This window comes from Sceloporus undulatus, chromosome 2 (genome assembly GCF_019175285.1).
Source record: "Sceloporus undulatus isolate JIND9_A2432 ecotype Alabama chromosome 2, SceUnd_v1.1, whole genome shotgun sequence".
Lineage (NCBI taxonomy): Eukaryota > Metazoa > Chordata > Lepidosauria > Squamata > Phrynosomatidae > Sceloporus > Sceloporus undulatus.
In genome coordinates, this window is record NC_056523.1 from 6,393,511 (window position 1) to 6,421,300 (window position 27,790).

The 27,790-nt window shown below is 42.3% G+C and overlaps 1 protein-coding gene across 1 annotated transcript; it reads left to right on the plus strand.

Annotated features, from left to right (window-relative positions):
• Positions 1-27,483, plus strand: LOC121923399 (zinc finger protein 197-like). The gene is made up of 11 exons (XM_042453788.1): positions 1-199; positions 1,622-2,255; positions 3,021-3,141; positions 4,996-5,081; positions 5,301-5,421; positions 6,365-7,813; positions 19,844-20,316; positions 21,051-21,171; positions 22,886-22,971; positions 23,189-23,309; positions 24,266-27,483. Exons 2-11 carry the CDS (start codon positions 1,842-1,844, stop codon positions 26,680-26,682), a joined length of 5,409 nt encoding a protein of 1,802 aa, XP_042309722.1. The 5' UTR covers positions 1-199; positions 1,622-1,841; the 3' UTR covers positions 26,683-27,483.
• The last annotated feature ends 307 nt before the right edge of the window (positions 27,484-27,790 follow it).

The window sequence follows — 27,790 nt, forward strand, 5'->3', positions numbered from 1 at the left end:
AGGAAAGGCTGCCTTCCTCCCAGGCGAGTCCTCCTCTCCTCTTCTCAGCAAAGGTCTGGAGGTGGGACACTGAGCAGGAGCCCAGGGTTGCAGAGGGGCAGAGAAGCTGGGGAAAGGACTGCCCCTCCCTCTCTTTCTTTCTTTCTTTCTTTCTTGGGAGAGAGAAGGAGAGAGGTAGAGCCTCTGGGTGGGAAAAAAGGTAAAGAGGGGGAGAGAAAAGGGAAGGGGGTCAGGAGCATCTTTCAAACTCAGCTGGGTTTTGGGAGGATGAACCCACTTCTTGGGAGGCAGAAGAGAGTGCCATCAAAGCCTCAGGATTTAAGGCCTCTTCATGGCCCCCTGGAAATGGGAGAGAGACTGCAATGGGACCCATAAAAAGAGGTCCCCTTCCTTGCCCTGGTTTCCAAGGGCTGGGTGAGAGGGATATATACCTCTTTCGGACCTTTTGCAGTTGGTGTTCATGTGGGAAAGCAAGAAATCTGAATGGGAAAAAGTGAGTTTCACTGGATTCAAAACCTTTCCTGAAGAGATAGACCCCTTTTGTTATTTGTGCAGGAGCCAGGGACCCTTGTCTGAAGGTATTTTGTTGTGTGTTGTTTGCCTTCAAGTCATTTACGGCAGCTATGTCACGGATTTTTTTTTTTGGCAAGTTTTTTTTCAGAAGGGGTTTGCCATTGCCATGTTCTGAAGCTGAGAGAGTGTGACTTGCACACAAAGTCACCCAGTGGGGTTCCATGGCCAAGTGGGGATTCAAATCCTGATCTCCAGAGTCATAAGAGATTATCACACAAGGGCCAATTCAGCAATAATTGTGGTAATGGAAGCTAACGCAACAGTAGCACTATAGCGCTGGATATTTTTCCACACAATCGCCTGGGATTCAAATCCTGATCTCCAGAGTCACAGTCCCACACTGAAATCCCTACGCCTGACTGTGCTCAAAAACGACAGAAAGTCCTTGTCTTTGTTCATAACTCTGCTAATGGATTGGAATTTAATTTGCTTTTAATTTCAGTTGTTTTAAATTCAGTGGGTCCATGTTATCCACTGGGGTTTGGTTCCAGGATCCCCCATGGATACCAAAAGCCATGGATGCTCAAGGCCCATTAAATATAATGGCATAGCAAAATGGTGTCCCTTATATAAAATGGAAAATCAAGGTTTGTTATCTGGAATTTATACTTTTTTTGGAATATTTTCAAGCCATGCATGCTTGAATCCGTGAATAAAGAGGGCTGACTGTATGTTGTTAGCTGCCTTGTGTCCCATCAAATGTCATTGTTAAACTTGTGTTAACCTGAACGGAAAGTGGACAGAAAGTAGACAAAAGCTGTTCTTTTTTATTTTTGGAAAATCCCAAAAGTAAAAAGAAGCGGCTTTTGTTTACTTTCCATTTGGGTCAACAATGACATGTGTGAAAATTAACCCACTTTTGTGGGTTTTTTCTAGCTTTTAAATCCCATTTCTGCACAGGATTTTCCCCATGTTAAACTCCATAGTGCTGGTTTTCTATAAAGAGGAGGTAAACAGCAAATTTCTAGAGTGAAACTGAGCATTAAGCATTTTCATCTCAAGACAGCATTCATCATGCCTCTCACAAAACGTCTTCTTTTCTTTCTAGGACTTGGTGACCCTATACTTTTGCCTTGAGGGAAGATCTTGCAACAGGCAGAAGAGCATTGTAGGCTATCTTGGAATCCGCCTAGGAGCAGAAGAAAAAACTGGAAATCATGTATTCACAGTGGAAGAAATAAAGGAAACAAAGTCTCATGTGCTGCTGATGGTCCAATAAAGGAACTGAAGTCCCATGTGCTCTTGATGGTCTGGGAGAACCAGTCAAGATGGAAATGCAAGGCTCAGCTGGCCCTGAGTTAGGAAAAAGCCTTCTACATCTTCAAGGTGGGAGCAGTGGGGAATTCTGCAGAGCAACCACACAGAAGAGCCTGGCAGAAGATATCTCCCATTCAGAGGTACAGGGGGATCATTTTAAGCAGTTCTGCTACAAGGAAGACCAGGGGCCCCGAGAGGTTTGCAGCCGAATCCACTCTCTTTGCCATCAGTGGCTGAGGCCAGAGAGACACACCAAGGCTCAGATCCTGGACCTAGTGATCCTGGAGCAGTTTCTGGCTGTCCTTCCCCCAGAGATGTCAAGCTGGGTCAGGGAATGTGGAGCAGAGACCAGTTCCCAGGCAGTGGCCCTGGCTGAAGGTTTCCTCCTGAGCCAGGCAGAGGAGAAGAAGCAGGAAAAGCAGCAGGTGAGAAAGTCTTTATCTTAGTAACTTCCTGACTCTCCTTGTTCTTTATATTTTCTGATCTTTCTATCCTAACAACCATAGGGACAGTGAAATGGTCAGCCAGTGTGAAATGTGAACATAAATGTAAAAAATATCTGAGAATATCTCTGCCAATGGAATCATGTAAAGCCCTTACACATTTACGTTTTGAACAAATGGGCGCAATGATGAAATGGGGAAGGTTTTATAGTACCCCAGTTCAAGAAAGGCTGTGTATCTGGAGAGTCAGCTTTGGAGGATTTGGCTCATTATATACTGGAGTGCCAGATATACAGTATGCTGGTATTAGAGAAAGTTATTTAGAACCTTTCCTAAAGAAAATGAAATACAGTACTGGGATGTGAAAGAGATACTTGTTACAATCAACAAATCAATATGTCATCCAAAGGTTAGCTGTGTTTGTAGCAACGGCTCCCAGCTGTAGAAAAAAAGTTCTTGGAGACCAGCTTAACTGACATAGAAACCTGAGGATATGAGTGTATAAAATGATTTTTGTTATATCACCAATGGTTGATAAGCTCTCTTTCTTATTACAGTGTGATCTGTTTTATAATGCAAGGCATGTATCTTAAATTTAGATATGTATTTTGCTTATTTAGTTAATTTTAATGTTAATTCTGTAACCATAATTCTATGAAAGCTTGGATGTTTTGTTTGCAATGGTCTTTGGACTAAGTAATAAACTGTCTATCTCTTTATGATACTTGCTACTTTTTCTCCCCCAAGGGGCTCCTTGTAGAAAGGGCTGGTGACTTTCCTGTGGCAGAGAAGGCTCTCTCAGGTTATGGAAAGAGAGTCAGGTGCAGGTGGATTGGACAGCAGAATGAGAGAAGCACGACTAAAATAGGTAAAAACATTTCCCATCTTATTTTCCCTGTCTTGAGTGTGCTTGAAATAATTGGAGTGTATATCTATTCCCCTGAGGATCCCATGTTTGGAAGGGATCAGTCTCCAGTAAATGATTAGCCTGAAATGTTTAAGGAGTTCTGTTTCAAACCTGCACCCTTTGAAAGAAACTGAGGTGTGTGTGTGTTGAATTCTACTTAGAAGGAAACACCCAGCTGATGCATCTCTTAACAAAGATACAAAACTGGCAGAAGATATAAGGGCAGATGAAGGGCTGGTTCTCCAGGTTGATAGCTTAACTGTTCTCAGTTTTTACCAAGAAAAGCCAGGGACTTGCACTGCATTTATTGCTGACTGCTAGGGTTAGAGAAACCTTTGCACCCCCAGTTGGAGGAAACTGATTATCTGGATCCATTTCAAACCAGATTCAGGAGAGGATACGGAGTTGAGACTGCCATGGTCACTTTAGTCGATTATCTCCGTCTGGGCATCAACAGGAAGTGTGACCATGTTGGTGCTCTTGGACCTCTCAGCAACCTTTGATACCAGACCATGGTATCCTTCTGGAACGCCTGAGGCAATTGGGAATTGGAGACACTGTTCTACAGTGGTTCCATTCCTACCTCTCAGGAAGATTCCAGATGGTGGCACTGGGAGACAATTACTCCTCTAAAAGAGAACTAAAATTTGGCGTCCCTCAGGGCGCCATTCTGTCTCCCATTAAGTTTAACATTTACATGAAGCCTCAGGGTGAGAGCATCCGGAGACATGGGGCGGGGTGTTATCAGTATGCTGATGACACCCAAATCTATTTCTCTATGTCTCCGACTGGTGCAGTGACTAAGGATGGCATCTCTCCTCTGAATGCCTGTCTTGGGGCAGTAATGTACTGGATGAGGGAAAACCGACTCAAGCTTAATCCAGGTAAGATGGAGGTATTTGTTATTTGGTACCCAAAACTGGGAATGGAGTTATGTCAGCCAGTTCTAGATGGAGTCACACTTTCCCTGAAGGACTCTATCCACAGCTTGGAGGTGCTCCTGGACTCGTCGCTTCAGCTGTTAGCACAGGTGGATGCAACAGTCAGGAGCACTTGTTCTCAGCTTTGACACATACGCCAGCTGTGCCCCTTCCTGGAGCCGGGAGACCTTGAAACAATAGTACATGCACTGGGTAACCTCTCGCTTGGACTTCTGTAACATGCTGTACTTGGGACTACGTTTGTGCCCAATTCAGAATCTTCAGATGGTACAAAACATGGCAGCAAGATTAATTACAGGCACTTCTTGGAACATAAGCTAATTATGTATTCTGTTTTACTGTTTTTAACTTTGATTATTTAAATGTAGTTTTACCATTGGGATGGGGATTTGTGTAGGGATTAATTTTGTATTTCATTGTAATTTTTATGCATTTTTACTGTTGTAACCTGCCTGAATTCTTCGTGATTGGGCGGGCTATAAATAATAATAATAATAATTGTTATTATTATTGTTATTTCATGCTCAGATAATGGCAGTGAGTCTTCGGGGATAATGTGCACTTCTGAGAGCTCCCTGGTAGTCTACTTTAGAAGTCAAGTCTACCTTGGTATATATTTCTGAAGTCCATAATTTTGTTTACATAATGTTTGTTTAGAACCATTTTCTTGTTCTTTCAGTTGTAAAACACCATGTATAATGATGGCACTATATAAGCAAAGCATAAATGATAATAATTTGTTGTTCTCCAATCCACCTCTTGGTCATTTCAAGTCTCCCAAAATTCTTCTGTCTTATTTGTCCTTGTTTCGATTAATACGTAAACATGTCAGTCAGAAGCAGAGGAAAGAGTTTTCCCCTTTATTTCCCACCAGGTAACCAAACACAGCCATGGCAAATATGTCGCAGCTCATCTCTTACTGTCAATGCACTGAGAACAGCGTCTGTGAGCCCGAATCAGGTAGAGGGCCAAGAAAGGCTCAGGCTGGGTGCCCTGGTTCTTTGTCCTTCTCTCTGGGCCAGGCGGGAACAATTCCCTTATCCTTTCTTGCACTCAGAAGTTGCTCACTATGGTGGCACTGAATGTCTTTATGCAACACATTAAGTCATCTTTACTTGTTTTATTTTCATTCCCAATAGGCTTCTGCATATTTGCTGAAGCTATCATTTCTTTTTCCAGGTTACTGTAGAGGAAGTGGCTGTGTATTTTAGTGAAGAGGAGTGGGCCCTGCTGAATCCAGACCAAAGGGCCTTGCATAGGGAAGTCATGGAGGAGAATTTGGAGATGGTGGCCTCCTTAGGTAAGGCTCCCTTTTTCTCATGCTAGATCAAATTAGTTTGCAAGTGGTAGTGAAACACTATTGCTTCTTCTTGCATTTCAGCAGTCTAAGTTGTCCCTTTCCAGCTGGGCTGGTTTCAGGGATCTCTTCACAGGAAGTCCTAAGCTGGCCACCCTTGGTTCATGGCTAATGTGGATGATGTTAGCTTCAGATGGGCTGATAAGCTTGTAGCCCTCTATTGGGAACTGCCCTGTCTCAGAGGTGTGCCATGAAAGAACCTACTTTGACTCTCCATCTTTTGCTTTGGTTCTTTCCAAAGACCACTAAAAATGAAATATTGGATTGTTTAACTTGACTGGGGTGGGCTTTTAATGTTGTGGGAAGTTCTTACTAAGGTTTGTCATATAATCTATCTTAATGTCTTTAATGTTTGATGCATTATAAATAGTTTGAATACATAGCTTTAACATGTGTTGTTTTTAAATATGTTGTAAGCTGCGTTGAGTCTCATTTTTGAGAAACAGGCATGATAGAAATGAATAATAAGAAGAAGAAGAAGGAGGAGGAGGAGGATTGTTGTATCTGTTGTGGGCTGCTGCACAATTCTCCTTTCACGTTACTTTTTAAGGAGGAGTACCATATATCTTACCTCTTATTTTCTTGGCACCAAGCCCAGTTAAGCTTGGTTGAGAGAAAGGATGGTTCTTGGGTTCATGCTTTCACAGATACAAGAAGCTATGAGGTCCTCCAAAGAACTTTCTGCTTCATGCAGTCTCTGCCACAGGCTTTCCAGTAAAGTCAATGGAGAAGCTCTGGTATCTCATTTGTCTGTCTTGTAGTCTGCTGACATTAATGTCCATTAAGCAGTTGTTTTATTTCAGGGGTTTTGTTTGTTTGTTTGTGGGTTTGTTTTGTTTTGTTTTTCCTCTCTTGTGCTTTGACCACTTGTTGTTCTCATTTCCAGGCAGTGATGTGAATGGGAATGAAGCAGAAGGAAGTGGATGTCTTGTGTGTGAGAGAAGCTTCAGCTGCAAAGCAAACCTTAATCATCACAGGAGAACTCACATAGAGGAGAAATCACTTAAGGATGGTGAAAACAGAAATGCGGACAGTTATGTAAAAAACCTGATTTCTCATGAAATATCTCAAAAAGCAGAGAAACCATTTAAATGTCAGAAATGTGGCAAGAGTTTAAGATGTAGCTCACAGCTTATGTCACACCAAAGATTACACTCAGGGGAGAAATCCTTAATAGGCTTAGACAGTGGAAAGAGCTGCAGTCAGAAGACACAGCAGACGTACCATGAAGCAGGACATACAGACAAAAAACCATTTCAGTGTTTGGAATGTGGAAAGAGCTTCAGTCAGAAGAGAAGCCTAATTGATCATCAAGCAACTCACACAAGGGATAAACCATTTAAATTCTTGGACTGCAGAAAGAGATACAGGTTGAAAATAAGCCTTGTTGATCATCAAGCAATACACACAGGGGAGAAACCATTAAAGTGTTTGGAGTGTGGAAAAAGCTTCAGGCAGAAAACACACCTAATTTCTCATCAAGCAACTCACACAAGGGAAAAATGTTTTAAATGCCTGGAATGTGGAAAGAACTTCCGTCGAAAGGAACACCTCATCCGTCATCAAAGATCCCACATGGGAAACAAACCTTCTAAATGTTTGGAGAGTGGAATAAGTTTCAGTCAGAAGACAGATCTCTTATGTCATGAGGCAGATCATACGGATGAGAAACACTTTAAATGTTTAGATTGTGGAAAGAGTTTCTGTTGGAAGAGAAACTTAATTCGTCATCAAGTAACTCACACAAGAGTGAAAGCATTTAAGTGTTTGGAGTGTGGAAAGAGCTTCAGTCACAAAAATCACCTCACTTCTCATCAAGCAATTCATCCAGGAAAGAAACCATTTAAATGTTTGGAGTGTGGAAAGGACTTCAGGCACAAGTCACACTTCACTGATCATCAAAGAGTTCACACAGGAGTAAAACCATTTAAATGCCTGGAATGTGGAAAGAAACTCAGTGGAAGGTCACACCTCACCCGTCATCAAAGAATCCACACAGGGGAGAAACCTTTTAAATGCTTGGAGTGTGGGAAAACCTTCAGAGAGAAGACAACCCTCCTTTGTCATCAAGCAATTCACACAGGAGAGAAACCATTTAAGTGTTTGGAGTGTGGAAAAAGCTTCAGTTGGAAGACAAGCTTCATTCGTCACCAGGCAGCTCACACAGGGGAAGAACCATTTCAGTGTTTGGAGTGTGGGAAAAACTTCAGCCAGAAGGCAAACCTCATTCGTCATCAAGCAGTTCACACAATGGAGAAACCATATAAATGCTTGGAGTGTGGAAAGAGCTTCAGGCAGAAGATAAATCTCCTTCGGCATCATCCAGTTCACAAGGGTAGAAACCCTTTAAATGTTTAGATTGTGGAAAGAGTTTCTGCTGGAAGAGAAACTTAATTCATCACCAAGTAACTCACACAGGAGAGAAACCATTAAAGTGCTTGGAGTGTAAGAAAACCTTCCATCAGAAGGCACACCTCACTTCTCATCAAACCATTCACACTTTGGAGAATCCATTCAAATGCCCAAAGTACAGAAAGAGTTTCAGTTGGAAGAGAAGTCTCAGTTGTCATCAATTAGAATTCATCCATACATGGAGAGAGAAATGCCAGAAGTCCATGTGGGATTCAGAAAATGAAGAACTACTATGAATTTCATTGCAAACATACGATGGCTAATGCAGTGAACAAACAAATTCCAGGGAAAAAAATCACCATGTGCTTTATAGACTACAGCAAAGCAATTGGCTGTGTAGATCACGAAAAGCTATGGATGGCTCTAAAGGATATGGGAGTGCCACTACATTTGACAGTCGTAATGAAAAATCTGTACTCAGAACAAAAGGCTACTATTCAGAACAGAATTCAGCAAATTAGGTTGGTTCTCAATTGGCAAGATGGTCAGGCAAGGATGCTTTCTATCACCTTACTTGTTCAACTTGTATGCATCATAAGAATCAAAAGAATAGCAGATTTAGACTCAGAGGAAGGAGGTGTGAAGGTAGGAGGAAGGAATATCAACAATCTAAGATATGCAGGTGATACTGTATTACTAGTGGTAAATATCACAGACTTGGAACAATTACTACAGAAGGTTAAACATGTAAGTGCAAAGGTAGACTTATTGCTCATAAAGAAAACAAAAATAATGACCATGGATGATCTATGCAAATTCAACCTAGGCAATGAGGAAATCAAAATAGTAAAAGAGTTTCCATAGCTAGGATCAAACACCGATCAGATTGGAGCCTGCAGCCAAGAAATAAGAAGATGGCTAAGGTTTGGAAGGGCAGCTATGAAAGAACTAGATAAGATTCTAAAGAGTAAAGACAGGCGACTGAGCATCAAAGTCAGAATTATCGAAGCCATAGTATTCCCGTCACCATGTACGGATGTGAGAGCTAGACAGTGAAGAATACAAAGAAAATCAACTAATTTGAGATGTGGTACTGGAGAAGAGTATTGAGGGTACTGTGGAAAGCCAAAAAGACAAACAAACAAGTTCATGAACAAAGCAAAGCAGAACTCTCCCTGGAAGCAAAGATGACAAATCCAGGCTACGGTACTTTGGCTACATCATGACAAGGCATGACTTGTTAGAAAAGACAATAATGCTAGGAAAGGTAGGAGGCAGTGGAATGAGAGGAAGACTGCATATCAGATGGCTAGGCTCACTTAGGCAGGTCATGGGCATGAATCTCCAGGACTGAGGTAGAGCAGCGGAGGATAGGGAGGCTTGGAGATGTCTCATCCACATCTCATCTGATTTTACTCTAATTTATATAAATCAGAAATTATCTCCATAATTAATTTAGATAACTTTCTCTGTTCTCTTAATCTAAACAAAATCTCAGTGAACATCATAAAAACAAACTAAAGAGCCCCATTGCCCTTAAAGAAATCATGGTAGTCATTTTTCTCTTAAGCCTGGAAAATCACGAGGGAGCAATGGATTTGGCTCAATATTCTACAAAGCATTTGAACGTATTCTTGCCCCTTAGCTATGCCAGTTTTTCAATGCAGCCTTAAGAAGGAAAACACCCAGAAAGCTACAAAACATTCAAAGTGGTATCTATACCCAAAGCAGGAGAAGATGAAACTCTGATTTTACCACATATGCGCATAAATCAAGATTATAGAATTCTAACTTCTATTTTTGGCAAAAAGGTTAAATGTTTTTAATTGAAAACTAAATAGCCCCCAGTTCACACAGATTTTATAGTCAAGAACCAAATGACAGATTAGTTAAGAACTCTTAGCATCATCCTCCTCTCCAAAAAATTAAAACTTTTGTCCCTCCGTACACTTTTGTTCCTCCATGCCTTCAAGGGCTTAGATCATATTGAATGGAGATGCATGCTAAAATTGTTTTAAGAAGCTAAATTTTGGAGATAAATTGACTCCTTCCTCATCCATTGATATATAGCACCACAATCTAGATCAGTGATTCCCAAAGTGGGCAGTATGGCCCCCAGGGGTCAGTGGATGTTAGGGCATGGAAAGACGCACTGTGTCCACCACGACCACCTGCAGAGTTGAACCACGTCAACAGGATGCCAGGAAGAAGGAATCTGAAGAATCTTAGTTGCGTAGGCAGACTTCCTCTCACACAGGAATGAATCTCTGGACAACGAGGTTTCTCTCAAGAAGAGGGTTCTTTAATCTTTGTTACATAACTATTTACAAAGATTACATTGATTATCATACATCTGTCTTGGATACTCATCAAGTTCATAGAATCATAGAGTTGGAAGAGACCACAAGGGCCATCCAGTCCAACCTCCTGCCATGCAGGAAATCCAAATCAAAGCATCCCTGACAGATGGCCATCCAGCCTCTGTTTAAAGACCTCCAAGGAGGGAGACTCCACTACACTCCGAGGGAGATTGTTCCACTGTCAAACAGCCCTTACTGTCAGGAAGTTCCTCCTAATGTTGAGGTGGAATCTCTTTTCCTGCAGATTGCATCCATTGCTCCCTCCTCAATATGACATCCCTTCAAATATTTAAACAGAGCTATCATATCACCTCTTAACCTTCTCTTCTCCAGGCTAAACATCCCCAGTTCCCTGAGTCATTCCTCATAGGGCAAGGTTTCCAGACCCTTCACCATTTTAGTTGCCCTCCTTTGGACACGCTCCAGTTTCTAAGTGTCCTTTTTGAATTGTGGTGCCAGAACTGGACACAATGTTCCAGGTGGGGCTTGACCAGAGCAGAATAATAATAATAATAATAATAATAATAATAATAATTTTTATTTATATCCCGCCTTTCCAATTGCATGATCAAGGCGGCTTACAAGACAAGAAACAATAAAATACAGGTAAAACATCACGATATAAAAAGTTTAAAAACATCATTACTAGGGGTAGGAACGCGAATCTATACAAATCACAATTCACTAGGGGCAAGAAAAAGACAATATATTGCACTAATCCGGGGTCGAAAAACAGAGGACAAGGAGCAGAGAAAAAACATTATTACCTAAAGTGAAAAAGCCAACTGGAATAGATGCGTTTTTAATTGTTTCTTAAAAGAAACTAAAGATGCAGAGGAACGGAGCTCTGCAGGGAGCTTATTCCACAATGAGGGGGCGGCGATAGTGAAAGCCCTCTGTGAGGTCCTCACCAAATGGGATTTAGGGACCTCTAACAAATTGGTCCCAGATGTTCTGAGTGTGCGGGGCGGATTATATGGGGAGAGACGGTCCTCCAAGTACCCTGGGCCCAAGCCATTTAGGGCTTTATAGGTCAAAACCAACACCTTGTATTGAGCTCGGAAGCGAATGGGTAGCCAGTGGAGATCTTTTAAAATAGGTGTTATGTGGTCTGTCCTGGAGCTACCAGCGACCAGTCTGGCTGCCATATTCTGCACCAATTGAAGCTTCCGGGTTTGGTACAAGGGTTGCCCCATGTAGAGCGCATTGCAGAAGTCCAATCGAGAGGTTACCAAAGCATGTACAACAGTTTCAAGGTCCCGACGGCCCAGGTAGGGGCGCAGCTGGCGTATCAGCCGAAGCTGATAACAAGCACTCCTGACCGTCGCGTCCACCTGGGATGTCAGATGAAGCGACGAATCAAGGAGTACTCCCAAGCTGCGCACCGAGTCCCTCAAGGGGAGCGTGACCCCATTCAGGACAGGCTGACAAATCTCACCACCCGGAACCGAGGGACCTATCACCAGTACTTCCGTTTTCCCTGGATTCACACTGAGTTTGTTCTCCCTCATCCAGCCCATTACTGACGCCAAGCAGGCATCTAGAGGAGAGATGCCATCCTTAGTTACTGCATCAGTCGGAGACACAGAGAAAATTATTTGGGTGTCATCAGCATACTGATAACACCGCGCCCCGTGTCTCCGGATGATCTCTCCCAGCGGTTTCATGTAGATGTTAAAAAGCATAGGGGATAAAATCGCTCCCTGAGGGACACCGGATGTAAGTGCCCTCTTATCGGAGCGACAATCCCCCAGCTCCACCATCTGAAATCTACCCGAGAGGTAGGATTGGAACCACTGCAAAGCAGTGCCCCCGATACCCAACTCCCCCAGGCGTTCCAGAAGGATACCATGGTCGATGGTATCGAAAGCCGCCGAGATGTCCAAGAGCACTAACAGGGACACGCTTCCCCTGTCCATGCTCAGACGGAGGTCATCAACTAAGGCGACCATGGCAGTCTCAACTCCATAGCCCGCCCGGAAGCCAGTTTGAAATGGGTCCAGAAAATCGGTGTCATCCAAGATCGATTGAAGCTGGAAGGCGACTCCTCTCTCGATCACCTTCCCCAAAAAAGGTAGCAGCGAGATGGGCCGATAGTTGTTATGAATCAGGGGGTCTAAGGAGGGTTTCTTAAGCAAGGGTTTAACCACTGCCACTTTCAATTTAGATGGAAACTGACCCTCTCTTAGAGAAGTATTAATGATGCGGTGCAACATAGTCAGCACCGCATCTCCCCCCTGAGCTGCCAACCATGAGGGACAGGGATCAAGAGAGCACGTCGTCTTCCTAACGCTTCGAATATAATGGCACTGTTACTTCCCTTGATCTAGACGCTATACTTCTATTGATGCAGCCTAAAATCGCATTGGCCTTTTTAGCTGCTGCATTGCACTGTTGACTCATGTTCAACTTGTGGTCTACTTGGACTCCTAGATCGCTTTCACATATTGTCTCCTTAAGCCAGGTGTCCCCCATCCTATATCTGTGCATTTACTCCACCAACCAACCGACTATAAACACAACCTCTGAGGCAGCCACAGTAACTCAAAGCATCTCTCTGTCTCTCAGTGACAGTTCAGAATGTCAGTTGACAGTTGCATCAACATTCCAATGATGCACTGTTTAAATGCTGACACACTGCCACTAGAGCTGTTAATAGCTTCCACAACAGCTCCCCCTAGTGGCCACGTCATTGTCATTTTATCAAACCCTTTTCAACATTCCTGACAGTGGAAAGATCCAGGGGATGATAAGGAGGGAAGGGAGCAGTAGGGGGGCAGTGAGAGGAAAAAGGGGCGCCAGGAGGGCCTCCAGTCAAAGCATTGGTGTGCAGGAAAGACAAGGGGAACCAGTGGTCTTTAGCAACATGGTGGAACATGGTGGAGATGAAGATTACATTAAAAATCTTTTCAGGGTCCCCAGAAGACCACCACAAAGCCTCTCTGATCATTTTATGTGGTGAAAACTATCCCTGCCCATGTTAGTTCTCTCCCTTGCCAGTATCTTTCTGTAGTAGTGGCATTTGGAAAACCTGTGCTAGTCTTGGGCGCAGGACATTGCTTCTGCAGCTCAGACGGACATTATTTTTGGACAAACTGGAGCAAAGTGTTGGAGCACATGGTGGCAACGAGGGAGAAGCAAAACTGAGCTTTCAAATTTGGGACCCTGCTTAAGCTTTGTGAACTTTGCTGGGACTTGGCTAGTAGGTTGGAGTTGCACTGCTGCCCCTGTTTTCTTTCATCAGAAAGGCTGAGAGAAAAGGTAGCAGAAGAAACAGGTTTTTTGTGGGAGAGTGAACCCTTGAAATTGTGTGGGAAGACATGTCTCTGGGGAAGGAGGATCTGTGCTCAATTCTTGGAAAGAGTCTTTTTTATTCTTTTGTAAATGACATTTCCCCAGTAAAAGGTTTTATTACGTTAATATGGTGTTTACAAATATTAAATAAAAAATAAATGATCTGAAGTGCATGCTAAGTGTCTGCTTAGATGTACCCAGGTGGATGTTTTGCCTACTTTAAGCACCTATACTGAAATGCTTCATATTATTGCAAGAGATGAGGTATTGCCAAGCCTCTTATAAGGGACGACCTGTATTTAATTCCATTTACAAATCTCAACTATTGGTTTGAAGGGAATATATTGTTCACTAAGGTTTTTTTTTTGTTGTTGCCTTAATTAAGATGAACATAACTAAAATAAAAGTATACTAGGGTCCAAAACACACTGCAGAAATAATCCAGTTTGAATCAGCTTTAACTGCCCTGGCTCAGTGCTAGGGAATCCTGGGAATTGTAGTTTATTGTGGCACCAGAGAAGGCTAAAATGTGAAGTTGAAGGCTTTCATGGCCAGCATTCATAGTTTTTTGTAGATTTTTTGGGCTATATGGCCACGTTCTCAAAGAGTTTATTCCTGACGTTTCACCGGCCACAGAGGCGAAACCTTAGGAATAAACTCTTCCAGAACATGGCCACATAGCCTGAAAAAAACACAAAAAGCTAAGACTAAAATGTCTCACAGGACTATAGTTCCCAGAATTCCCTAGCATTGGTTAAAGCTGTCTCAAACTGGATTATTTCTGCAGTGCATTTTGGACCTAGAAAGGGCAGCAAAGAAGGAACTAGATTAAGTTCACAAATAAATAAAAATACTAAGGTCAGAACAGATAAAATGATACATAAAAATAACAATGTTTAAAAATAAAATAAAAATAAACTTATGAAAAATTCAAAAATATCCAAATCAGAATAACGTGTACTATTTTCTGTGCATAGATTTAAAAACTGGAGAGTGAAGAAAGCTGACAGGATGAAAATCAGCTTATTTGAAATGTGTTGCTGGAAGAGAGTTCTGTGGATCCCTTGGAGAGCCCAAAACGTAATACAATCAAACCAGAACTCCTCCTAGACAAGAACAGACTAAACAGAGGTTATCATACTTTGGGCATATCCTGAGATACAAGGACTCAGTGCTCAGGAAAGAGAAAAGCCGTAGGAAATGAAGAAGACCTCATTCCAGGTGGATTGACTCAATCAGGGAAGCCTTGGGCCTGGGTTTGCAAGACCTGAGCAGCAGGACTTTTGATGACTGGTCTTCATGGGGGTCTCTCATTTATAGGATCGCCATAAGTTAAAGCCTACAACAATCAAAAGAGTGTAAAGAATATCAGCCTGAAATATACAAAAATTCACTTTGGGGGAAAACATTAGAAATCTTGAGAGTGTGGAAGAGAAACCATTTCAGTTCTTGGCACACAAAAGGAAATTTGGCAGTAAAAAAACCCACCTTATTTCCCATGAAACAACACACAGAGGGCTGACTTGTCAAATGAGGAGCAGACACTGATTTATTCCTTTGTTTAGAATATACACTCATCCCTCCATATTTGCGGATTTGATTATTCACAGATTTGATTAATATGTCCTCTAAGAATATCTAGGTTCTCCAGTGCAACTCTATGGTCAACTTTAACTAAAAGTTGCACTGAAGGACCTAGAGCAGTGATGGCGAACCTATGGCACGCGTGCCAGAGTTGGCACTCAGAGCCCTCTCTATGGGCACGTGTGCCGTCACCCCAGCATAGAGTTTGCCAGAGTTTGTTACTGGAAAGTCAGAGGGACGCGGCACTTCACGATAAATAAGTGGGATTGGGGTTGCAGCTTGGGCACTCGTTCTCTAAAAGGTTCGCCATCACTGACCTAGAGATTACTAGAGAGAACACTCCATTAGGCCGTTGTAGCTCCTCAGCACAGTTCTATGGTCTATGTCTGGCAGACATTGACCACAGAATTGCACTGGAGGACCTAGAGATTCCTAGAGAGGTGTTCCCTCAGGTCAAAACATTGTGTTTTTCTTATTTGGTTTTTTTCCCATATTCACGGGGGTCTTGTACATCTAACCCTAGCGAATATGGAGGGACAGTGTGTGTGTGTGTGTGTGTGTGTGTGTGTGTATATATATATATATCTGAGGTGACAGCTATTGACAAGTGGAAAGATTTCGTGTCATAAAATGAAGCTGAGGAAAGCCTGTGTTTCTTCATCTCTCCTTGGCCACTTCAATGCAGATGCTGCTTAAAAAGGCCTCCTGCTGGACAGGAGGGACGCTTTTGGGAAAGGCTCTTCTGTGTGAGAGACTTTTGTTTACTGAGATCCACCAGGAAATGTAATGTTTAATCATAGAGTTGGAAGAGACAGCAAGAGCCATCCAGTCCAACCCCTTCTGCCATGCAGGAAATCTCAGTCAAAGCATCCCCGACAGATGGCCATCCAGCCTCTATTTAAATACCTCCAAGGAAGGAGACTCCACTACACTCTGAGGGAGTTTGTTCCACTGTCGAACAGCCCTTACTGTCAGGAAGTTCCTCCTAAGGTTGAGGTGGAATCTCTTTTCCTGGAGCTTGCATCCATTGTTCTTGGTCCTGTTCTCTGGAGCAGCAGAAAACAAGCTTGTTCTCTCCTCAATATGACACCCCTTCAAATATTTAAACAGGGCTATCATATCACCTCTTAACCTTCTCTTCTCCAGGCTAAATATCCCCAGCTCCCTGAGTCGTTCCTCATAGGGCATGGTTTCCAGACCCTTCACCATTTTAGTTGCCCTCCTTTGGACACGCTCCAGTTTCTCAATGTCCTTTTTGAATTGTGGTGCCCAGAACTGGACATAATATTCCAGGTGGGGCCTGACCAGAGCAGAATACAGTGGCACTATTACTTCCCTTGATCTAGACACTATACTTCTATTGATGCAGCCTAAAATCTCATTCGCCTTGTTAGCTGCCGCATTGCACTGTTCACTCATGTTCAACTTGTGGTCTACTTGGACTCCTAGATCCCTTTCACATGTAGTTTCATTCAGCCAGGTCTCCCCCATCCTATATCTTTGCATTTCATTTTTCTGCCCTAAGTGCAGGACCTTACATTTCTCTGTATTGAATTTAATTTTGTTAGCTTTGGCCTAGCTTTCTAGTATACAGTATTCAGGTCATCTTGATCCTGTCCTCAGGGATATTTGCTATTCCTCCTAATTTGGTGTCATCTGCAAATTTGATAAGTATGCCCCCATTCTGTCCTCCAAGTCATTGATAAAGATGTTGAATAGCACTGGGCCGAGGATAGAGCCCTCTGGGACCCCACTGATCACTTCTCTCCAGGATGAAAAAGAGCCATTGTTGAGCACCCTTTTGCTTCGCCCAGTCAACCAATTACAAATCCATGTAACAGTTACCTTGTCTGGCCCAGATTCTTGCAAATACGCTAGTGAAATGTGGGCTAGAAAAGGTAACTGTTTGGCCACTTCAATGCTGATGCTGCTTAAAAAGACTTCTAGCTGGACAGAGGAGGAGGAGAAGGGACGCTTTTGGAAAAGGCCCTTCCGTGTGAGAGTCTTTTGTTTAGTGAGAGCCACCAGGAAATGTAATAAATGTTTTTACAAAGTCATCCCCCAAGGAAGCAAAGGTGAGAGGTCCTCTATTGCCAGGGGGAATTGTAGCTGTTTGGCTTCGCAAGGGTTAATATAAAGGAAATATGTTCCTAGAGAGGTAAAAACAATGGAAGAGGAAGAGGAGGAGGAGGAAAGGTTGCTCTTCCTCCCAGGCAAGTCCCCTCCCTTCCTCTTCCGGCTCTGAGTGCGAATCCTTCCTCTTCCCAGCCAGGATCTGGAGGTGAGACATGAATGAGGAGCCCAGGAGGGTTGCAGAGGGGCAGAGAAGCTGGGGAAAGGGCTCCTTCCTTCCTTTCTCTCTCTCTTTCCCTCCTCCCTTCTTTCCTCTCTTTCCTTCCTTCCTTCCTCTCTCTTTCCCTCCTTCCTTCCTTCCTTCCTTGGTGGGAGAGAGGGAGATGGAGGGAGGGAGACCCTCTGGGCAGGAAAAAAGGGTCCAGAGGAGGGAAGAAAGGGCTTTGGGGCCAGGAGCCCCTTTCATGGTATTTTAGCCTGGGCTTTTTAGAGGGAAATAAACCCATTTCTTAGGAGACAGGGCAGTATAATATTAAAACCTCAGGATATAAAGCCTATTCATGGCCCCCTGGAAATGGGACCCAAAAAAGGAGGCCAAGGGGGTCCTGTACTTGCCCTACATTTTCCAAGGGCTGGGTGAGAGGGATATATAGCTCTTTTGGACCTTTGGTCAGTAGCTGTTCATGTGAGAAAGCAACAAATCTGAATGGCAAGAGTGAGTTTCCCTGCGTTCAAAACTCTCTCTGAGGAGATAGGTCCCTTTTGTTATTTGTGCAGGAGCCACAATGTCTGGAGACATTTTGTTGTGTGTTGTTTGCCTCCAAGTGGTTTCCAACTGATGGTGACCATGTCACAGGGGTTTCTTGGCAGGTTTCTTCAGGAAATCCTTGGAGGCTTCTACCTCTAGGAAAGGAAAAGCAGTTTCTTCTAATATTGGGACTGAACTGGCATGCTTTGCCTCTGGATGACCTAAATTTTTCCTGATGCACAACATGAAGAGACTTCTTGAGAGATGCAGGGTTCTCCGCCTACATTAATAAATAATAATAATAAATCCTATTATTATTACTATTATTAGTATTACATAGGAGGAGCCTGTGGCTTCACAAAGGAAGGAGACATGCTGGATTGCAAGGAAACATCCTCTTTGAGTTGCAAATGGACATTGCCTTTCCTTGACTTTGGGAACTTGGCCCAAAAGGGGGGGCTGTGCCAGTCTGCAGACAGCCTCCCTTCCATCTGAAGTGAGACCAGAAACAGAAAATGCAGGCCTAGGACTAAGCTCCAGGAGGAGAGGATCTCATCAGGGCCAGCAATAATCGCAATGATCACGTTAATGAAAGCTAACACAACATTAGAGCTATAGCACTGGATATTTCTGCACAGTCACACAATCGCATAGGGATTCAAATCCTGATCTCCAGAGTCATAGACTAACACTGAAATCACTTCGCATGACTGGGCTCAAGAATGCTGGAAAGTCCTCGTCTTTGTCCATAGCTCTGCTAATGGATTGGACTTTAATTTGCTTTTAATATCAGTTGTTAGCTGCCTTGTTTTCCATCAAAAGGAGGAATGCATGATATAAAGAATAAAATATTAGAAACAATAATCATTAGTGAATATATTGCAGCTGCGAGGCTGAGAAAGGCAAGCCAAAGCCCCACTCCTCCTTGACTTCTCTTCTTGAGGAAAAAGGTCTGGCCAGCTATTTGTTGGCTGGCAATTAATATTTTTCTTAAAGGGGCATGGAACATTTCTTTTATTGCTGTAACCTTTTGTATGCTTTTTATGTGTTATTCTGTCTTAACTATGTTTTTTGTTTTACTGTTTTGAAAATTGTATTGTTCATCTTTTATGAGTTGCCTCTAGGAGAAAGGCATCATATAAATGAAAGAAATCAGTAAATCGGTAAAATAGCAATACAATGGTACTCTCTGCCTCCCAGATTCTGTCCTCAGAGCAGTTCTGTGAAGTAGGCTGGGTTATTGGATTAATGCTGGGTGGTATGGAGTTTTCACTCTGTGACTCAGAAGGAAAAGTCACCTATCTTTCCCTTCAGTCTTAGGAGTTTAACACATGGGGGAAATCCTGTGCAGAAATGGGGGTTTAAACTAGAAAAACAAAACAAAACCCAAAAGCAGGTTGATTTTCACACTACGTCATTGATAAATCTGTGTTAACCCAAACAGAAAATGGACAGAACATAGACGAAAGCTGTTCCTTTTTACTTTTGGAAAATCCCAAAAGTAAAAAGAAGCAGCTTTTGTTTATTTTCCATTTGGGTTAACACAAGTTTAACAACAACGTGTGTGAAAATCAACCCACTTTTGTGGGTTTTGTCTAGCTTTTAAATCTCATTTCTGCACAGGATTTCACCCATGAGATAAACTCCATAGTGTTGGTTTTCCATGAAGAAGAGGGAAGGAGCAAATTCTTCACCTCAAGAGAGCATTTATTATGTCTCATACACAAAATGTCTTCTTTTCCTACTAGGACTTGGCATTCCCAGACTTTTGCCTCGAGGGAAGATCTTGCAACAGGCAGAAGAGAACTGTAGGCCAGCTTGCTTTGGCCATCTGTTGCCTAGGAATAGAGGAAAATAATAATAATAATAATAATAATAATAATAATAATAATAATACAAAGTATGTATTCACAGTGGAAGAGATAAAGGAAACAAAGTCGCATGTGCTGCTGATGGTCCAATAAAGGAAACGAAATCCTACGTGGTGCTGATGGTCTTAGAGCACCGGACAAGATGGAAATGCAAGGCTCATCTGGCCCTGAGTTAGGAAAAGGCCTTCTACATCTTCCAGCTGGGAGCAGTGGGGAATTCTGCAGAGCAACCACACAGAAGAGCCTGGCAGAAGATATGTTCCATTCAGAGGTACAGTGGGAGCATTTTAGGCAGCTCTGCTACAAGGAGAACCAAGGGCCCAGAGAAGTTTGCAGCCGACTCCATGCTCTTTGCCATCAGTGGCTGAGGCCAGAGAGAGACGCCACGGCTCAGATCCTGGACCTGGTGATCCTGGAGCAGTTTCTGGCTGTCCTTCCCCCAGAGATGTCAAGCTGGGTCAGGGAATGTGGGGCAGAGACCAGTTCCCAGGCGGTGGCCCTGGCTGAAGGTTTCCTCCTGAGTCAGGAAGAGGAAAAGAAGCAGGAAAAGCAGCAGGTGAGAAAGTCTTATCTTAGTAATTTCCTGACCCTCCTTGTTCTTTATATCTTCTGATTTTTCTGACCGAACAACCATAGGAACAGTGAAATGGTTAGCCAGTGTGAAATGTGAACATAAATGTGAAAAATATCTGAGAATATCTGTCAATGGAATCATGTAAAGCCCTTACACATTTACGTTTTGTACAAATGGGCACAATGATGAAATGGGGAAGGTTTTATAGTTCCCGAGTTCAAGAAAGGCTGTGTATCTGTGGAGAGTCAGCTTTGGAGGATTTGGCTCATTATATACTTGAGTGCCAGATATATACTGGTATTAGAGAAAGTTATTTGGAAACTTTCCTAAAGAAAATGAAATACTGGGATGTGAAAGAGATACTTGTTACAATCAACAAATCAATACATCAACCAAAGGGTAGCTGTATTTGCAACAAATGCTCCCAGGTGTAGATGGAGACGATCTTAACTGACATAGAAACCTGAGGATATGAATGTATAAAATGCTTTTTGTTATAACACCAATGGTTAATAAGCTCTCTTTCTTATTACAGTGTGATCTGGTTCATATTGCAAATCATGTATCTTAGGCATAGCTATATATTTTGTTTATTTAGTTAATTGTTCATTCTGTAACCGCACTTCTGTGAAAGCTTGGATGTTTTGTTTGCAATGGTCTTTGGACTAAGTAATAAACTATCTCTTTATGATACTTGGTACATTTTCTCCCCCAAGGGGCTTGTTGTAGAAGAGGCTGGTGACTTTCCTGTGGCAGAGAAGGCTCTCTCAGACTCTGGAGAGAGAGTCCTGTGCAAGTGGATGGTACAGCCAGGTGACAGAAGCATCACCATAATGGGTAAAGAATCAAAGGACATTTCCCATCTTAATCTCCCAGTCTTGAGTGTGCCTGAAATAATAGGAGTGTAGATCTGCTCCCCTGAGGTGCCCATTGGGGAAGGGGTCAGTCTCCAATAAATGATTAAGGAGTTCTGTTTCAAACCTGCACTTTGAAGAGCCATTATGCGTAAAGAAAACAAAAAAGAAAAGGGGTAGGGAGGGGGTTTGAATTCTACAAAGAAGGAAACACCCAGCTGATGCATCTCTTAGCAAAGATTCAAAACCGGCAGAAGGTATAAGGACAGATGAAGGGCTGGTTCTCCAGGTTGATACCTTAACTGTTCTCAGCTTTTACTGTCTGCACATGAGAAAAGCCTGGGACTTGCACTGTATTTATTGCCAAATGCTAGGGTTAGAGAAACCTTTGCACCTCCAGCTGGACATTCATGGCCAGAAAATGCCAATGAGTCCTCAGTGATATTGTGCCCTTCTGAGGGCTTCCCTGTAAAGCTATTTTATACGTCAAGTTTTCCTTGGCATATATTTCTGTTTACATAATTTTTGTTTATAATTGTTTTCTTGTCTTTCAATTGTAAAATGCCATGTACAATGATGGCACTATATAAACAAAGAATAAATGATAATAATTTCTTGCTCGCCAATCCACGTCATGGTCATTCCAAGTCTCCCAAAATCCTTCTCTTATTTGTCTTTGTCCTTGTTTGGATGAATACGAAAACATGTCAGTAAGAAGCAGAGGGAACAGTTTTCCCCTTTATTTCCCACCAGGAAACCAAACACAGCCATGGCCAACATGTCGAAGCTCATCTCTTACTGTCGATGCACTGAGAACAGCTTCTGTGAGCCCGGATCAGGTAGAGGGCCAAGAAAGGCTCAGGCTGGGTGCCCTGGTTCTCTGCTCTTCTCTCTGGGCCAAGTGAAAAGCACTCCCTTTTCCTTTCTTGCAGTCAAAATTTCGCACTACAGTGGCACTTAGTGTCTTTATGCAACACATTAAGTCACCTTTACTTGTTTTATTTTCATTCCCAATAGGCTTCTGCATATTTGCTGAAGCTATCATTTCTTTTTCCAGGTTACTGTAGAGGAAGTGGCTGTGTATTTTAGTGAAGAGGAGTGGGCCCTGCTGAATCCAGACCAAAGGGCCTTGCATAGGGAAGTCATGGAGGAGAATTTGGAGATGGTGGCTTCCTTAGGTAAGGCTCCATTCTTCTTATACCAGATCAAATTAGTCTGCAAGTGGAATTGAAACACTATTGCATCTTCCTGCCATCTTCTTTCATTTCAGCAGTTGTCCCTTTCCAGCTGGGTTGGTTTCAGGGATCTCTTCACAGAAAGTCCTAAGCCGGCCAACCGCGGTTCAAGGCTAATGTGGATGATGTTAGCTTCAGATGGGCTGCTAAGCTTGTAGCCCTCTATTGGGAACTACCCTGTCTCAGAGGTGTGCCATGAAAGAACCTACTTTGTCTCCCCATCTTTTGCTTTGGTTCTTTCCAACGACCAATAAAAATGAATTGTAAAACGCCATGTACAATGATGGCACTATATAAACAAAGAATAAATGATACTAATTTCTTGTTTTCCAATCCACCTCTTGATCATTCCAAGTCTCCCAAAATTCTTCTCTCTTATTTGTCTTTGTCCTTGTTTGGATGAATACAAAAACAAGTCAGTCAGAAGCAGAGGGAACAGTTTTTCCTTTTGTTTCCCACCAGGTAACCAAACACAGCCATGGCCAATATGTCGCAGCTCATCTCTTACTGTCGATGCACTGAGAACAGCGTCTGTGAGCCCGGATCAGGTAGAGGGCCAAGAAAGGCTCAGGCTGGGTGCCCTGGGTCTCTGCTCTTCTCTGTGGGCCAAGTAGGAACACTCCCTTTTCCTTTCTTGCAGTCAAAATTTCCAACTACAGTGGCACTTAGTGTCTTTATGCAACAAATTAAGTCACCTTTACCTGCTTTCGTTTCATTCCTAATAGGCCTCTGCATGTTTGCTGAAGCTATCATTTCTTTTTCCAGGTTACCTTAGAGGAAGTGGCTGTGTATTTTAGTGAGGAGGAGTGGGCCCTGCTGAATCCAGACCAAAGGGCCTTGCATAGGGAAGTCATGGAGGAGAATTTGGAGATGGTGGCCTCCTTAGGTAAGGCTCCCTTTTTCTCATGCTAGATCAAATTAGTTTGCAAGTGGTAGTGAAACACTATTGCTTCTTCCTGCCATCTTTTTGCATTTCAGCAGTTTAAGTTGCCCCTTTCCAGCCGGGTTGGTTTCAGAGATCTCTTCACGGAAAGTCCTAAGCTGGCCAACCTCGGTTCAAGGCTAATGTGGATGATGTTAGCTTCAGATGGGCTGCTAAGCTTGTAACCCTCTATTGGGAACTGCCCTGTCTCAGAGGTGTGCCATGAAAGAACCTACTTTGTCTCCCCATCTTTTAGTTTGGTTCTTTCCAATGACCAATAAAAATGAAAGATTGGATCGTTTAACTTGACTGGGGTGGGCTTTTAATGTTGTGGGAAGTTCTTACTAAGGTTTGTCATATAATCTATCTTAATGTCTTTCATTTTTGTTGCATTTTAAATAGTTTGAATACATACCTTTAGCATGTGTTGTTTTTAAATATGTTGTAAGCTGCGTTGAGTCTCATTTTTGAGAAACAGGCGTGATAGAAATGAATAATAATAAGAGGGAGGAGGAGAGTTGTTGTAGCTGTTGTAGGCCACTGTACAATTCTCCTTTCACATTACTTTTTAAGCAGGAGTACCATACACCTTACCTCTCATTCTTTTGGCACCAAGCCCAGTTGAGCTTGGTTAAGAGAAAGGATGGTTCTTGGGTTCATGCTTTCATAGATACAAGAAGCTATGAGCTCCTCCAAAGAACTTTCTGCTTCATTCAGTCTCTGCCACAGGACTCCCAGCAGAATCAAAGGAAAGCTCAGGTGTCTCATTTGTCTTTCCAGTAGTCTGCTGACATTAATATCCATTAAGAAGTTGTTTTATTTTAGGGGTTTTTTGGAGGGGAGGGGGCGTGAGGTGGGTTCTTTTTGTTGTTGTTGTTGTTCTCTCTTGTGCTTTGACCACTTGTTGTTCTCATTTCCAGGCAATGATATGAATGGGAATGAAGAAGGAAGTGAACGTCTTGTGTGTGAGAGAATCTTCAGCTGCAAAGCAAACCTTAATCTTCACAGGAGAACTCACATAGAGGAGAAATCAATTAAGGATGGTGAAAATAGAAGCATGGACAGTTACAGGAAAAAACTGATTTCTCATGAAATATCTCAAAAAGCAGAGAAACCACTTAAATGTTTAAAATGTGGCAAGAGTTTAAGATGTAGCTCACATCTTATGTCACACCAAAGATTACACTCAGGGGAGAAATCCTTAATAGGCTTGGACAGTGGAAAGAGCCCAAGTCAGAAGACACAGCAGAGCTCCCATGAAGCAGGACATAGAGATAACAAACTTCTCAGATGCCTGGAATGTGGAAAGAGCTTCCGTAGGAGGGGGAGCCTCATTTATCATCAAGCAACTCACACAGGGGAGAAACCATTTAACTGTTTGGAGTGTGGAAAGGGCTTCAGGCACAAGTCACACTTCACTGATCATCAAAGAATTCACACAGGAGTAAAACCATTTAAATGTCTGGAATGTGGAAATAAATTCAGTCGAAGGTCACACCTCACCCGTCATCAAAGAATCCACACAGGGGAGAAACCTTTTAAATGCTTGGAGTGTGGGAAAACCTTCAGACAGAAGACAACCCTCCTTTGTCATCAAGCAATTCACGCAGGAGAGAAACCATTTAAGTGTTTGGAGTGTGGAAAGAGATTCCTTTACAAGACAAGGCTCAATTATCATCAAGCAATCCACAGAAGAGAGAACCCATCCAAATGCTTGGAGTGTGGAAAGACCTTCAGTCAAAAGGAACACCTCACATGTCATAAAAGATCCCACATGGAAGAGAAACGTTTTACATGTTTGGAGTGTGGAATAAGTTTCAGTCAGAAGACAGACCTTTCATGCCATGAGGCAGATCATACTGATGAGAAACCTTTTAGATGTTTAGACTGTGGCAAGAGGTTCAGTTGGAAGAAAGACCTCATTTGTCATCAATTTACACACACAGTGGAGAAAGCCTTTAAATGCTTAGATTGTGGAAAGAGCTTCCGTTGGAAAAGAAACTTAATTTGTCATCAGGTAACTCACACAGGAGAGAAACCATATAAGTGCTTGGAGTGTGAAAAGAGCTTCAGGGTGGAGAACCAACTCACTTCTCATCAAGCAATTCACACAGGAAAGAAACCATTTAAATGTTTGGAGTGTGGAAAGGGCTTCAGGAACAAGTCACATTTCACTGATCATCGAAGAGTTCACACAGGAGTAAAACCATTTGAATGTCTGGAATGTGGAAAGAAATTCAGTCGAAAGGCACACCTCACCCGTCATCAAAAACCCCACACAGAGGAGAAACCTTTTAAATGCTTGAAGTGTGGAAAGAGCTTTACCCAGAAGCCAAGCTTCCTTTTTCATCAGGCAGCTCACATAGAGGAGAAACCATTTAAGTGTTTGGAGTGTGGAAAGAGATTCCTTTGGAAGATAGGCCTGGTTTATCATCAAACAACTCACACAGGAGAGAAGCCATTTAAATGTTTGGAGTGTGGAAAAAGCTTTCCATGGAGGATAAGCCTCATTCATCATCAAGCAAGACACACAGGAGAGAAACCATTTAAATGCTTGGAGTGTGGAAAGGGCTTCAGTCAGAAGTCATACCTCACTGATCATGAAAAAGTTCACACAGGAGTAAAACCATTTAAATGCCTGGAATGTGGAAAGAAATTCAGTCGAAAGACACACCTCACCAGTCATCAAAGAACCCACACAGGGGAGAAACCTTTTAAATGCTTGGAGTGTGGAAACTGCTTCAGGCAGAAGTCATACCTCACTGATCATCAAAACGTTCATATGGGAGTAAATTCATTTAAATGCCTGGAATGTGGAATGAAATTCAGTCAAAAGACACACCTCACCAGTCATCAAAGAACCCACACAAGAGAGAAACCATTTAAATGCTTGGAGTGTGGAAACTGCTTCAGGGAGAAGTCATACCTCACTAATCATCAAAAAGTTCATACAGGAGTAAATCAATTTAAATGCCTGGAATGTGGAAAGAAATTCAGTCGAAAGGCACAGCTCACCAGTCATCAAAGAACCCACACAGGGGAGAAACCTTTTAAATGCTTGGCGTGTGGAAAGAGCTTTAGCCACAGGTCAAGCCTCATTCGTCATCAAGCAGCTCACACAGGAGAGAAACCATTTAAATGCTTGGAGTGTGGAAACTGCTTCAGGAAGAAGTCATACCTCACTGATCATGAAAAAGTTCACACAGGAGTAAAACCATTTAAATGCCTGGAATGTGGAAAGAAGTTCAGTCGAAAGACACACCTCACCCGTCATCAAAGAACCCACACAGGGGAGAAACCTTTTAAACGCTTGGAGTGCGGAAAAAGCTTTAGCTAGAACAGAAGTCTCATTCATCATCAAACAGCTCACACAGCAGAGAAACCATTACAGTCCTTGGAGTGTGGAAAAAGTTTCTGCCTGAAGGCAAGCCACATTTGTCATTAAGCAGCTCACACAACGGAGAAACCATATAAATGCTTGGAGTGTGGAAAGAGCTTCAAGCAGAAGATAAATCTCCTTTGGCATCATTCAATTCACATGAGAAGAAACTCTTTAAATGTTTAGATTGTGGAAAGAGTTTCTCTTGAAAGAGAAACTTAATTCATTATCAAGTAACTCACACTGGAGGGAAACCACTTAAGTGCTTGGAGTGTCGGAAAACCTTTCATCAGAAGGCACACCTCATTCTCATCAAACCACTCACACCTTGGAGAATCCATTCAAATGCCCGAAGCACGGGAAGAGTTTCAGCTGGAAGAGAAGTCTCAGCTAATAAGAGGAAATAAGAGAAGGGGATACCAAATATTTGAAGAATAAAAAAAAATTAGGGACATCATTCTATGCTGCAACCAAAAAGAAAAAAAGAGGAGTGGTTATTTTTTGTCAAAAAGAGATATGAAACAAAATTACTAAAGAAGGATGAAGATGGCAGATTTGTTTGTATAGAGATAACAATGAACAATAAAATGTACAGTGCTAAATATATATGGTCCGTTGGAAAAAGAAGGAAACATTTTTTTTTAATTGAATGATATATTAAGGGATATAAATAGAGATAATTTGATTTTAGTAGGAGATTTCGATGGGGTTATGAAACCACAAAGCGACAGAAAATCAAATAAAAATATTTAAAAATTGCAAGGTGGACTACCCCAAAGTTTTTTTGACCTGACAGAAGAGTTTAAATTGGTTGATGTTTGGACAAATTGTTATAATAATAAACATGGTTTTACTTATTACTCAGGTTCCCATCAGTCTTTCTCTAGATTAGATACGTTTTTTATCAAAAGTGCTTGTGACAAAAACAAAAAATATGGATATATGGCCTCGAAATATGTCTGAAGGAAATATTGACTGCTGAGATCACGATGGAAGAAATACGAAATGCAATTTCTAAATTAGAGAATGGGAAGTCTCCAGAATTGAATGGCTTCATTAGTAAATA